The following is a 13,507-nucleotide window of genomic DNA, read 5'->3' as shown; positions in this document are numbered from 1 at the left end:
ATATATACAGGTGTTATGTGTTATTATTATTTATATATCTTGAATGTCCAGTATTTTGTTTTTGTTTTTAATTATTAGTTCTTAGAAATTTAAATTTTCAACCAATAACTTGTGTTTGCCGAATTTCATGCCATGACAATTACTTTGAAATCTCGTTACATCTTCTGGGTTGTTGAAAGCTATAAAAAAGATGTTTTCCTCATCATTGAGGAAAGGACTGTGCTCAGAGTCACCACCATTTTTGAGACGAATATTCTTCAATGAGACATCCTTTATAGGAAAGGCATGTTTTAAATCATATTGCCAAAAAATTGTGGGTAAGTTTGGTACATTAATTAATTTCGAAGGAAGTTTTGATTTCATTAAACAACATTTGCTTTCGATTTCTTTTAAAGCTTTAAAATCTGGCAATGTCACAGCGTTGTCATTATTGGTAATACCTGAGTTAAGGGTACTATTACCATTACCACTACTAACCAAGCTTGTTTTTATAGTTACTTGTCGTTGTTTCTCCTTCGAGCCTAACTGGCGTATTTTCTCATAAAAGACATCTGGTGATTCATAAGCGGCAGATAAAGTTTCTACATATTTGTTGTATGTTGTTAGGAAACCAGACAAATCATCGATTTGTGGGACAGTTCTATTATTGTTCTTATTATTGTTGATGTTTGAGGCATTCTTTTTTAAAAATGAACCATCTATTGAGGGGGCAATTGAAATATCCTTGAAATATTTTTTACAATATTCAATATTTTTAAATAGGACAACATATTGATTGGTGAAATGGAAATATCTTGGATTTCTAATTTTAAAAATGTCTAAAATATGTTGGTTATCATGGTTATTATTTGTTTTTAAGCCTTCTTGGTTAAATGCATATGTTTTTAGAGGTTTTAAAAAATCGTCTTTAGTCAAATATGGATTGTAACTTTGAAATATCACTGAAACGGTCTCTTTGGGTAGTTTATTTTGTACTATCATCAGAGTGTTATCCAAGGACAGTTGTTTCTTCGTTGGTAGTTTTGTCCTTAAACCAACCACATCACCATTTTTCATTTTTGCAAACACTCTACTGAGTAGTTGTTTTGTTATGTTTTCAGAATAAAAAGTCGGTTTACCACTCATAGTTGCTAAAACACAGGTGTATTGGGAAGTTTTTTATTTTTATTTTTATTTTTGATTAATGTTGAATACTAGTGGGTTATGGTATTGATATTAAATGAAAAAAAAGACTAGTGGAACAAAAATAATTTATACAATGTATGGCTATTATAACGGTTTTCTATATATTTATTGGAATGAATAATGCACAAAGTTATTAAAGGAAGAAATGGTTTATAAATTGAAGATATCACCTACTGTCGGGGATAGCATATCTTAAAGTATGAATGGTGGACATATTGACATTCGGACATCCATTATTAATATACGTAAAGTATTTATTGAAATGGGTAACCAGTGAAATTATATGGTATAATTAATCACGTGACTGTTACTCATCGTTTCTTTTTATTATTATTATTATTACTATTATTATTACTATTATCCATGGAAATTACAATTTGTAATGTTTGAAAGCAATAAAATTTTTCAAACTAATAAAAATAAAAAAAAAGAGTGGCAAAAATATATTGAGAGGGGTCAGAAAACACACACACACAAAAATTAAAATATTATCTTGACAAAACAGCACTATATAAATACCAAGCATAGCAAATTGAAAAAAGAAAAAAAAAAAAATTAGTTTCCTTCTTTACTTCTTTCTTTGTTAATCCTCAAGTTTGTATATAATATTTTTTTCTTTCTTTCTTTCTTAATATTAACTCGTTTTCAAAAAAAATCCTAAAAGGGCAACACTCATCACTTTTTTTTTTGTAGTATTATACTACATCTTTAAAAGGAATTTGTTATCTCGAAAAAGAGATTAAAAAGAGGCAGTTCAGACTGAAAAAAAAATCTATAGCGGAACGGCTAAGGTTTTGATGCAAGTCAATTTAAGGTGTTTTAAAGAGGAGTAAGAGAAATAAGAAAAAGTTATGATATTGAGGGGAACGGTGGTGGGGATTTTTGATGGAGGATTTAGATGGACAAGAAGGAGGGAGATGAAATTCATTAATGATAGAAAATATCACTTTTGACAATGTAAAGATAGAGAAATGAAGAATTAAACTAGAGATATTCATTAACAGTGTTTTCTTAACTTTATGTTATTATCATTTTTTTCCCCTTTTATCATTGCTCACAACTATAATTTTTTTATACCTCATTTCTCACCTTTTATCTTCCTTGGTTTCTTTTGACTCCATTTTTTTGTTGTAAGATTTTTTATCCATCTATTAGAGGACTTTCCTTCATGTTGTTTTTTTTTTGTGAAATTTGTCTTTTTTTTCCATTGGATTAGTTTTCCTTTTTTTTTTTTGTAACTGTTATTTATACGTTTATTAGGTAGTTTTTTCCCCATTTTTTTCCACTTTTTTCGTTATTATATGGTGTGTCTTTATTTTCTACTATCTTTTACTTTTTCCTTTTTTTTTTTTTACGAAACTTTAGCACTCTTTTGGTATCATGGGTTATTTGCTTTGGCTAAAATTCGATCAGTATCAAAATATTAAAATATTCCCACCTGGTTCAATATATGTATATATTTGTGATCATGGTTGGTTTGATTAATCTACGAACATGGTTCTTGCCTTTTACCAGAGCCATCCGGGTACTGTCAATTAATTCATCAATTAATGATGAATCGAAAGCAAATTTAACCTTGAAACCATTTTACATTATAATAAGGTGGGAGAGTGCTTAAGGGGAAGTAATTTTGAGAGGGAAAAGGGGGTATTAAAGGAATTGAACGATTCAACATAATTTAATGATTAAAGGTGGAAGGGATGGGGTAGAAATTATTTGCTTATTAGGCATTTGGATAACGGGCAGAAATTAGAAAAGAAGATTGTTTTAGTGGGATTTGAAGACTCAAGATCTCATATGAAAAATGGCTGGAGGAAGATTTTCTTTTAATAGGTGGACAGAGATGATTATGATGACAAGATGTTGTTAAATGTTACTATTAATAGGGATGATCGAAAGATAAGAAATGAGAGAGGAGAGTTGTGGTTATGGGTTTTGATTGGAGAAATTAGTGATAGGACATTGTTTTGTAATATTGAAGAAGGTTTTTATTTTTTATTTTATTTATTTTTGGTTGAGGGTATATTTTTTTTTCATTATTTGATTGCGTTTTTCTTTTGCTTTTCATTTTATCCAAAACCTAAATTTTTCCTGTCGTTATTTTTTTTCAATATTTTTTTTTTGTTTCTTTTTCTCTTCAAAAGCTCTTTATTTTTTTTTTGCATTTTCTTTTCCTTCCACTAAGAATGTTTTTTTTTGGTTTGAACTGTTTGATTTTTTTTCTTTTTTTCTTTTCTTTTTCTTGGTGGCATTTTTATCTGATGAGTTTTAAGATTAATTTTTTGGAAAATTTTATTTATTTTTATTTTTATTTTTATTTTTATTTTTATTTTTATTTTTATTTTTATTTTTATTTTTATTTTTATTTTAAATTTTTGATTTTAAAATTTTAAAATAAAGTTGCTAGAAATATTATTATATATTTAAATGAGTGCATTTAATTTAGTAACTGTTTTTTTTTTAAATTTATACGGGCATCTAATGTTTGTTATCTATCGGGTTGCGGATGCACTCGGGTTGCGGATGCACTCGGACTGCGGATATTATTTTTCGTGTTATTTCACGTGTTTGTTTTTACTCCTGTATTCGTGTTGTCGTTTTACACGACTTGGCCGTGTTTCTCGGCAAATGGAGGGAAAATCTTTTGTTTTGATATTAAATTGAAACAAAGTGGAATAAGGCTGACGCGCTAAAAAGGCAATCCGAAAGAGGTAAAAAAAATATTGAACGGGTTAATTTATTCGATCTCTCTTTTTTCTTTTTTCTTTCCTTTTTCGCGAAAAAAAAATTAAAAAATCACTTGGTTTCCTCTTTTCATGTAGCAAATAAACTAGATCGTATCTTTTAAAAACTGAAGTAGATAGATTAAAATTCCATTTGTTTTATTACATTTTATTTTCTTTTAATTTTTTTTTACTTCCGTTTTCTTTTTATTCTACCTTTCTCTTGCTCCTTTTTTTTTTTTTTTTTTTTACCTTTCTTCTTCTTCTTTTTAAAAGTATTTTAGAAATCAAACAAAAAAAAAAAATTAAAGTATATGTATACACATATATATATATATAAAGTAGAACTACCAAGGGGCTAAAGTAAAATACAATAAAATACCATAAAAGCAAAGCGTATAACATGTTATCTTCTTCTCCATCTTATGGTATGGCTGAAAGATTATTAAACATTCGATCTTCATCCACTGAGAAACCAGCAGCAGCATCTTATAATACAGCTGTAATTGTCGCTGTTGTAGTTCCAGTCGTTGTGGTTTTACTTATTCTGGGCGTGGTTTTAATAATAGTTTGGAAAAGAAACCAAAAAGAAAAATTGGAAGATGATCATCCAGATTTTGTCGGAGAAATGGAATATCTACCACCAATAATCCTTAATTATGATAAGGATTATCCTGCTGTCGGTAATAATTCCGTTTTTGCCAATTCTTCGATTAATTTATTATCCAACAATAATGAAAATGAACTTAGACCCCCAAAAAGCTTTTCTAAGAATTTACAGTTGTCAAGGGTATCCTCTGCAGGTACAAATAATATTAATAGGACCATATACGCACAAGATCCATTTCAATTACCTATATTAGTTCAACCACTTGACGATAATTCTGACCGTGGTACCACCAATAAAAGTAGTCTTGGTATTAACGATAAAAATGCATCTACAGAGGATTTAAGGTATTTGGCTTACAATATCATAGACAAAGATGTTGGAGGATATAATGTCGCTAAGAAATATGCCAGCACTTCATCCACCCTCCCTCTTGGCGCCCCAGTATATTCGGAATCCAAATTGAGTAATGTAGTCACTGCAGGTCACGATGCTCACAATACTAGTGCTAAGGTCGCAATCGCTACTAATGATAAAACACTTTCCTCTTCTTCCGCCAATACTACCACTAGCACTGCAACCACCACCACCAGTGCTACTGTTGCTACTGATGAATTGAAGAATAAGGAACAAAAGGATGGGAATCCATTTAGAAATCATGAAGGACAATTAAATGAAGAAATCGATTCATTTGAATTTATTGAACCAGAAAGGCAGGAAAGCGAAGACAAAGAGTCTTTTTTAAAACCGATAAAAGACGAGAAGCATTTCATAGTTATTGATAAAGAGGACAATGATGAAGCTACTAGTGTGTTGTCGAAGGAGAATATAAACGGTAATGTTAATGATGAAGAAGAAAATACCAAGAGGTTGAAAAGTATATACAATATTTATTTGGATCGAAACAGTACTATTCGTAGTTTTGTACCAGAAATCCATGATGAAGAAAATTATGGGCAAGAAGAGTACCATAGCGATACTGAATTACCTGTAAATCATGAAAAAATGATCCAAGTTGAAATGCATAGGAACAGCGTAGCAGATACATTTAATTTTAATGAAAACCAAGATCCTGATCTAAGTACAAATAATGACAGCATTGCCCATGATGTTAATACTGCAACTACCGCTGCTATTGCTATTGATGATAATAATAATAATAATAATAATAATAATAATAATAATAATAATAATAACAATAATAATAATAATCCAACTGTAACAAATAGTGTCAGAGCTACATCATCCATATATTCCGAATATCCACTATTTAATCAACAAGCATATACTTTAAATTACCCGTTACCACAAAATCAGCAGCCAATTCCTTATTTGCCACCACCACAGCCAGATTATGACATACAACAACAAGAACACCAATATAACACCCCTGACAACATCTATATGCAACAGCAAGGTTACCAATACAACAATTTTAATTATAACGATCCTTTCAACAACTCTCAGGCTAATATACCATATCATTATTTGCATCCACAGGATAGAGAAGAAATTGAAGAATTACCGACACCTAGTGAATTGAGAAACTCTAGAACATTACATTCATTGACTTCCTTTAAAGCACCCAATAGAAATAACCTAATAGCCAATAAACCATTCAATCCTATCCAGAACCCGGAACTGGCATACTCGTCTGGGCAGCAGCAGCAGCAGCAGGTACCGCAACAATTGGAAGGGACAAATATTAATAATAGTACAACAGCCCCTGGTGCTGGCACCAAATTTCTACCGCATCATTTAAGAGAAAGTATTGTTATGATGGATCCGATGAAATTAAGTAATATGGGTAAAACTTACAAGCCTGCTGGTAGTTTTAGAAAAGAATTAACTATACAAAGGACCGGTTCGATGAATAATTCAATTTATCTACAAAACCATCAACAACGTCAGCCATTAAATCAGCAATATAAAAACACTTTGCCCCCCATAATCCAGCAACCCGATTATAGAGTGAGCGGGTTATTAGACGATATGGATTGCCAAGTTCCTGTTGATATCGGCGACGTATTGTATCCTACTCATGAAAAGAATAAAGTTGGTTACCGTAAACAGCTAAAGATCGATGGACAAAGATAATTAAAGATATATGCCCTTTTTTGTAGTGATTTGATCATGTTTAATATACATTTTTTTTATTTATTTTTTCTTTTTTTTTTTTTTCTTTTCTTTTACAAATTTTTATGTAGTTTTATCCAGCTCCCCGCCAATGTATTATATTGTATACTTATATATATATTTCTAATCAACTGATCTTATTACTGTTATTATGCTAGGTATAAACGAGGATATTTTCTTATCTATGAAATACTATTAATGTTTCAATTTAAGCATAGTTAAAATCATCAATTGAATTCCTGTATTTTAATACAGTTTGTTTTATCTTTGAAGTGTCAACCCACGTAACATAATCTTCCAAACTCTTAGTTACCAAAAAAGCTGGATCAGTAATTAGATCAGGACCTACACGAACATGTCCTTGTTCAATGAATTTAACAGCATCAGTAATACTTTGTGCCATTTTCAATCTAAACATAACAACAGGTAACCTTCTACGGCAAAATGCACTTACACTAACTTTATTTTCTAAATCTGATATTTTAGACTTTGTTGTCAAAATCCCCATGTTAAACAGTTTATCTAATATTAATTTTTCATGTTTTAAACGGAATGGATCGGTTGGAGGTAATAAAGATAATTTATGAGCCAACTTCCTTATGTTGCCGCAAATTTTATTATATTTAAAATAATCTTCTCTATTAGTTACATGGTACTGTCTCAATATTTGAGTATCCCGATGACCCTGGTCTTGTTTCCAATCGTAGAAATCAACTTTTTTCAAAAGTTTCTGCTCATGATGTTTCAAAGATCTACCCATAGTTGTTTTGTTATTTTTTTACACTCCTTTTTGTTTTTTCTTGCTATGTCAGTGATATTTGGTAGATATAGTTTTTGTTGAAGGCGTGTTATTTATCTATATCATTTGTTAAATAAAGAATTTGAATGTTGAAGCAGAAGAAAAAAGAAAAAAAAAAAAATTGTTTAAAGGAAAAAGAAACGATTTTTTTTTCTGTCAAATTGCTTTGAAACTGCATCGGACATACATATATCCGGACTTGGTAAAATATATCCGATATTGGTTTTCCGGGTAACACCTTTTTTTTTTTTTTCCCCCTTCGAATTGAAAATTAAAAAAAAAAAAAAAAAAAAAAAAATTTTCTTTGGTTTTAATTGCTCCATTTTTTTTTTCCACAAAAGTAACATTTAATAATCTATTTTATTTCTAGATCTTGTCTCTTATCAAGTGGATAAACAAATAAAGAATAAACCTCAAATAGTATCTAAATGTTATCTTTTAAAAGATCCTTCCATTTAACTCGTCAAGTTCAATCACATATCGGGAAAGCACCAATTTTGCTAACACCCGAAACTAAGGTAGAAATCATTAAAATTTCAACTCCAAAAATTCTTAGAAAACCAGGTCTAGGTAAATCCCTAACTTTTCACAAGTTGATAAACATTAAAGGCCCCTTAGGTGAATTAGCAGTTGATATACCCAATTTTATCAAGATTGACAATACAACTAATAAAAACAAGCATCATACAATAAATATTTCTATTGAGGATGAAAATAACAAATTGCAGAAATCAATGTGGGGCACCATAAGATCATTGATTAATAACAGCATAATCGGTGTCAACGAGGGTCATTTAAGTATTTTGAAATTTGTTGGTACTGGTTATCGATGTCAGATTCTAAAAGATTCCAACTTTATTAGTGTTAAGGTAGGTGCATCAGTTACTCAAGGCCTACACATTCCTCCTGGTATTAAGGTTTCTAGTCCAGTTCCTACTTCCTTGATTATTGAAGGTTGTGATAAGCAACAAGTTGGTTTATTTGCTGCCAATTTGAGAAAATTCCATCCACCAGAACCTTATAAGGGTAAAGGTATATATGTTAATGACGAAACAATAAAATTGAAGGATAAGAAGATTAAATAGGTGGATATATATGTGTGTGTATATATATATTCTTGTAAATATCATTGTTATTTGTTCTTTAAGACAAATCATCTTTAACTTAATAAAAGGAAAATAGCTCTATATATTTTAATATTAGCCATGACAGCACCATCACTTTGTACGACTAACAAAAAAAAGAAAAAAAAAAAGAAAATTTTTAATTCTAAGTCTTTTTTTTTTTTTTTTTTTTTTTTTTTTTTTTTAAAGTGGAAATTACACCAAATCTCATAATTATCGTGATGCATTCATAAACTACCAAATCAACAGTAAACAAAAAGAAAAAGAAAAACAAAAAGATATTATATAATGTGGGAATTGTTATCAAAAAGAGTATTTTCTACAAGTGTCAATACTGCAAACAAAGTCACATCCGCAGTTACTACTACTGTTGTTCCTCGTGGCTCTTTAGTAGCTTCTTCTATTGCTTTTGCTCAAACCATAGCACCTAAAAAACCGTTGTTGCATTCCAATGTCGAAGCAAACAAAAGAAAACGTTTGCCCAATAGATGCGGTGCCATAGCTTGTAAACAGGGTATGATTCCTTACTTTGATTCCAAAACGGGTAAAAGATTGGCAGCAACAGTTTTAGAAATGAATAATGTTGAAGTGGTCATGAATAGATATTTGGAAACAAATGGATATTATGCCTGCCAAGTTGGCTACGGCAACAAGTCTCCTAAACAACTTCCTCGTCAATTATTGGGTCATTTCAGTTCCAAATTTGTCAATCCAAAATTAAAAGTTGTTGAATTTAGAGTTAAAGATCAAGACGGATTATTAAAGCCAACAACTTTAATCAAACCAAGCTGGTTTAAAAATGGTCAATATGTTGATATACAAAGCGTAAGTAAAGGTAAGGGATTTGCTGGTGTTATGAAAAGATATGGTTTCAAGGGACAAAATGCCTCCCATGGTAATTCTTTAGCGCACAGACATGGTGGTTCCTATGGTCAGAATCAAACGCCTGGTCGTGTTCTACCTGGGAAGAAGATGCCTGGTCATATGGGTGTCGACACTGTTACCATTCAAAATGTTCAGGTATTGAAGACTGACGACGAATTAGGTATAGTTTTGGTCAAAGGCTCCGTAGCTGGCCCAAGAGGCACATTTGTTAAGCTTCAAGACGCCATTAAGGTGGACCCATTTAAAGATGTTGTTGCATAAAATTTTTAGAGAGAATAAAAAGAACAACAATAATTTACCATGTATATAATATATATATTAGAAGATCTCTTATGTATTTAGAAAAGTGGAAATTTCATTCTTCAAAAATCCATAAAAGGTTATAAAAAAAAAAAAAAAAAAAAAAAAAAAACTATACAGTCAAACTAATTATAATATTGTACAAAACTAAAACAATCATCTAAAACACAAATTCTTAGGTATATATATATATATAAATAAGAATAAGAATAACGAATTATATCAACATTTCAATAATAGCACATTCCTATCTACTCCATTTCACTTGGTTTTAATAACCCACCGACTTTAGAAGCAGCTTCTTTCTCGATTCTTTGTTGTTCAGCCAAAGCTTCAGCCTTATCTTCTGCATATAAATAATCTGTTGGATCGCCACCATATTCCTTAATTTGAACCAAGAAATCTCTTAACAACCCAGTAAACCTAGCTGAGTCATTATACTGCTTAACCAATTCAGATATAAAGCTAACCACCTGATCTTTACTCAAGTGTGGGAATGCGTTCCCTAACATTTGTGCCATATAATTACATAAATATATGCTATTGGAACTACTATTATCTCCATATAATGGAATTGTAATCTTATTTTCCTTGATCAATGCAATCAATCTCATCAACATAGTGGCTTGTTTACTAAAACCTGATTTATGATCAGAATCTGTTAACACATAAAAAGTTTCACTAATGAAAACAAAATAGTATTTCTGGTAAAAATCATTAGCAAAATCACTGTTTTGCAATCTCTCAATATTGACAATTAAATCCAAGGCTATCTGTAAACCATTCACTTCGACATCCCTATTGTTATGTTTAAATGCCCAGCAAATAGCATCAACAAATAATTTAAATGCAGCAGGTGGCAATTGCAACAATGCGTTAAACGATCTTTTGTTAATTTCCTTCAATAATTTGTAAAATTCAACACGATGCTCTGGATATTCTGTAAAATCTTTATTAATCATATTCAATGTGCATTCAAAAACACTTTGTAAAATTAATATAACTCCATCGGGGATTAAATGCCCAACTTTGGCAACAACGGTAGTCATACAATTTAATACTTCAGCATCACGGGCATCTGGTACATTATTCATGTAATCTTCTAAAACCGCATTTAGCAATGGCTGGACTAAAACATTAACAACATCTTCCAAGTTGTTATTGGCTTTGCTAATGTAAATCTCCACCAATTTTAAAACTTCCTTTTTAATAGTTCTCAACCCACGGACTTTAGGTGTTTTGGTAGCAATTATCCCCTCCGTAGCTACACTGCTACTAATCATCGAAGACACAGCACGATAGAGTTGTAACATATTGTAATAAATATGGCCCAATTGGCTATAGAATGACGCACCCATCGATAAACAAACAGCAACGTTGGTTTTAATGATGTTAGCAATAATCTTAACTGTTTCTGAATCGGCTAATAGTTCAGGATTGGCCATGCTCTGTTGGACAATAGTATCCCAAGCCATGTTAGGTAGACTCATCAATTGAGATAGTAGTTGTTCTCTCAAAGTTTTGTTGTTTTCATCGGAAACAATAATACCACAAGCTCTATAAAATGAATGCACTTGTTGTGGCTCTAGGTCTTGAGTGGTTTGTTGAATGTCGTTGATGATAGTATTAATAAATGGTTCCTTTTCATCTTGTTGTTGGATCACAAAATGGTGCTTACATTTTTCCACAATCTTCAAAAAAGTATCGCAGGCCATATCTTGGACACCTTCGTGGGTTTCGTGCATAAACTCAAACAATTTTAAAACAACAGTTCTTAAAAACCTCCAATGGGCTTTCAAAAACCTCGGGTATTGACCGACAACATACATGATGTTGGAAGCTACAACAGCTTTATTGTCTTTACCACTAGTGCGTTCGGTTAATGACAACAAGTCTTTAATAACAGCAACTAAAAAGGTTTTTTCGGTGTCTTCATTCATTGTACCACTGATAGACCCGATGGCCCAACACAAAGTATTGATATTGTGCCATGACCATTCGGATCCATCCAACTGCCTGGATAACTTATTGATCATTATGTTTTCAGTATCAACAACATCTAGATGAGTTAGATAAACTAAAACCTCTCTTTCTGATTTATACAATTGAATAGTGTCAGACTCTTTGACAAATTCACGAACAATTTCCCCCTCATCGTTCTCTACAATCAAAACCTCTTCTGGTCTAGCCATGTTTTCAATAATAACTAATCTTAACTCTGAACAAATTTCATCATACATGTGTTTTTTCAAGGGGAATGATTTTAAAAATTCTGGGTTTGGTGCACCATGAGCAGCTGTAATTGCATTGCTGCCCATAGATAATTGTAATAGCGGATTCATTTCATTTAATGGTAAGTTTTGAATTTCTTGGAATAAATCGTAAACAAAAGAGTGCCAGTAGTCTAAACAAGTCTTAAAAAGTTCACGCTCACCAATTCTAGATAATTGAAGCAAATAAGCATGTGAAGTCAATAATAATTCTTTAAAAGATGACTGCGTTTCCAATAGTTTACGGTGACGTTGCAAATAAGTTGTTAAAAACATAGCAAAATCTTGCAAAAAAGATTGATCATTGCTACCAGCATTGACATAGATATCTTTTAAATTCGCATTAACTGGGAACACATTAGAGGAAATCTGTTGAATGGTGACTTGGAAATAATTTATTGTCTTTATGGAAATTGTATTGTTGGTAGAATTGTTACTACTGTCAATAGAATCACCAGTAGCAACTGGTAGTGCAGCGACTTCAGTCAAACATTTTAATGTTATAGCTCTTGTGCTTGGGTCACTTAGAAATCTATTACTCAATAATTCCAACAAATTAGTCTCAAAAATATAAGGGTATGGAATCCAATGTAAATATCTTAACATAGATTCCAATGCAGCAACTAGTAAAGAAGTAGATTGACTGGATTCTAAAACTTGGAAACACAATTTGAAAATCTGTTCAAATTCTTTAGACATGGATTGTTTCAATTTCAAAGTTTTCGCTTGGGTCATTTGTTCAGCGGAATAATCAAAAATTTCTTCACTCAACAATTTTAAAATAATCATATTATTCTCACAAACACTTAAAGAAGCTTGGGAGGAAGAAACTATTTCAGGGATAAATTCTGGCCAATTTTGAGGCCATTCCTGTTTTAAAATTTGGACCAAAGTCAAATCGGATTTGTTAATTAAATTTTTGGAGTTTTTGAAAACATTTTCATCTTGACATAAGCTAATAATCATGCCAACAATGAAATTTCTAATGCCAATGCGATGCTCTTGTGGTAACAGTTTCCACTTGGTGGTGATCAATTTATCCAAAATGCTTAATGCAATGAATTTGGTCAATGGATTTGAAGAATACTGCAAAATTTTATCTGCACGTTGCCAAGCATCTGGATTATTTTGAAATTTTGTTAAAATTTCTTGGGCCTGTTTTTGTTGCTCACCAGATCCTTTATAGAAAGTATCCACGGTTTGATCCAACAGGTTAATATCTAAATCTTTTGAAAAATCTAAAATAGCATCCATATTTTTGTTTATGAAGTTGTTTATTTATTTATTTATTTTTTTTTTTTTTTTTTTTTTTTTGTATATCTAGAGCTGTTTCTGTTTTTCTCAAGCAGGCCTTTTTGTAAATTGGAAATTAGAAAGAAGTTTGACTAAAAAGTGAAAAAAATAAAAGTATAAATAAGTCAAGAACTGTTGATAAAGGGTTGTTGTTGTTGTTAAAAGATTTTGTAGTATGGGGTGTG

General features: G+C 31.1%; 6 protein-coding genes and 1 non-coding gene across 7 annotated transcripts; 4 read left to right on the top strand and 3 right to left on the bottom strand.

The window, feature by feature from the left end:
- Positions 1-81: 81 nt before the first annotated feature.
- Positions 82-1,125, bottom strand: PET54 (Pet54p; the record flags this gene model as incomplete). Its single annotated transcript, XM_046079543.1, has 1 exon — positions 82-1,125. One exon carries the CDS (start codon positions 1,123-1,125, stop codon positions 82-84), a length of 1,044 nt encoding a protein of 347 aa, XP_045933016.1.
- Positions 1,126-2,654: 1,529 nt separating this feature from the next.
- On the top strand, positions 2,655-2,766 carry SCDLUD_004506. The gene has a single exon (XR_006829237.1). It is a non-coding gene; the product is annotated as a U5 (small nuclear RNA).
- Positions 2,767-4,311: 1,545 nt separating this feature from the next.
- On the top strand, positions 4,312-6,612 carry SCDLUD_004505 (uncharacterized protein; the record flags this gene model as incomplete). Its single annotated transcript, XM_046079542.1, has 1 exon — positions 4,312-6,612. The coding sequence occupies one exon, from the start codon at positions 4,312-4,314 to the stop codon at positions 6,610-6,612; it is 2,301 nt and encodes a 766-aa protein (XP_045933015.1).
- Positions 6,613-6,859: 247 nt separating this feature from the next.
- Positions 6,860-7,411, bottom strand: IMP3 (snoRNA-binding rRNA-processing protein IMP3; the record flags this gene model as incomplete). Its single annotated transcript, XM_046079541.1, has 1 exon — positions 6,860-7,411. One exon carries the CDS (start codon positions 7,409-7,411, stop codon positions 6,860-6,862), a length of 552 nt encoding a protein of 183 aa, XP_045933014.1.
- A 467-nt stretch (positions 7,412-7,878) lies between these two features.
- MRPL6 (mitochondrial 54S ribosomal protein uL6m) lies at positions 7,879-8,535 on the top strand (the record flags this gene model as incomplete). The annotated part of the gene is made up of 1 exon (XM_046079540.1): positions 7,879-8,535. One exon carries the CDS (start codon positions 7,879-7,881, stop codon positions 8,533-8,535), a length of 657 nt encoding a protein of 218 aa, XP_045933013.1.
- Positions 8,536-8,862: 327 nt separating this feature from the next.
- On the top strand, positions 8,863-9,720 carry MRPL9 (mitochondrial 54S ribosomal protein uL3m; the record flags this gene model as incomplete). Its single annotated transcript, XM_046079539.1, has 1 exon — positions 8,863-9,720. One exon carries the CDS (start codon positions 8,863-8,865, stop codon positions 9,718-9,720), a length of 858 nt encoding a protein of 285 aa, XP_045933012.1.
- Positions 9,721-10,010: 290 nt separating this feature from the next.
- On the bottom strand, positions 10,011-13,283 carry CRM1 (exportin CRM1; the record flags this gene model as incomplete). The annotated part of the gene is made up of 1 exon (XM_046079538.1): positions 10,011-13,283. The coding sequence occupies one exon, from the start codon at positions 13,281-13,283 to the stop codon at positions 10,011-10,013; it is 3,273 nt and encodes a 1,090-aa protein (XP_045933011.1).
- Positions 13,284-13,507: the final 224 nt, after the last annotated feature.

Source organism: Saccharomycodes ludwigii, chromosome VI, assembly GCF_020623625.1.
Source record: "Saccharomycodes ludwigii strain NBRC 1722 chromosome VI, whole genome shotgun sequence".
Classification (NCBI taxonomy): domain Eukaryota; kingdom Fungi; phylum Ascomycota; class Saccharomycetes; order Saccharomycodales; family Saccharomycodaceae; genus Saccharomycodes; species Saccharomycodes ludwigii.
Note: the sequence above shows the minus strand (reverse complement) of the source record. Positions and strands in the feature narration are given on the sequence as shown.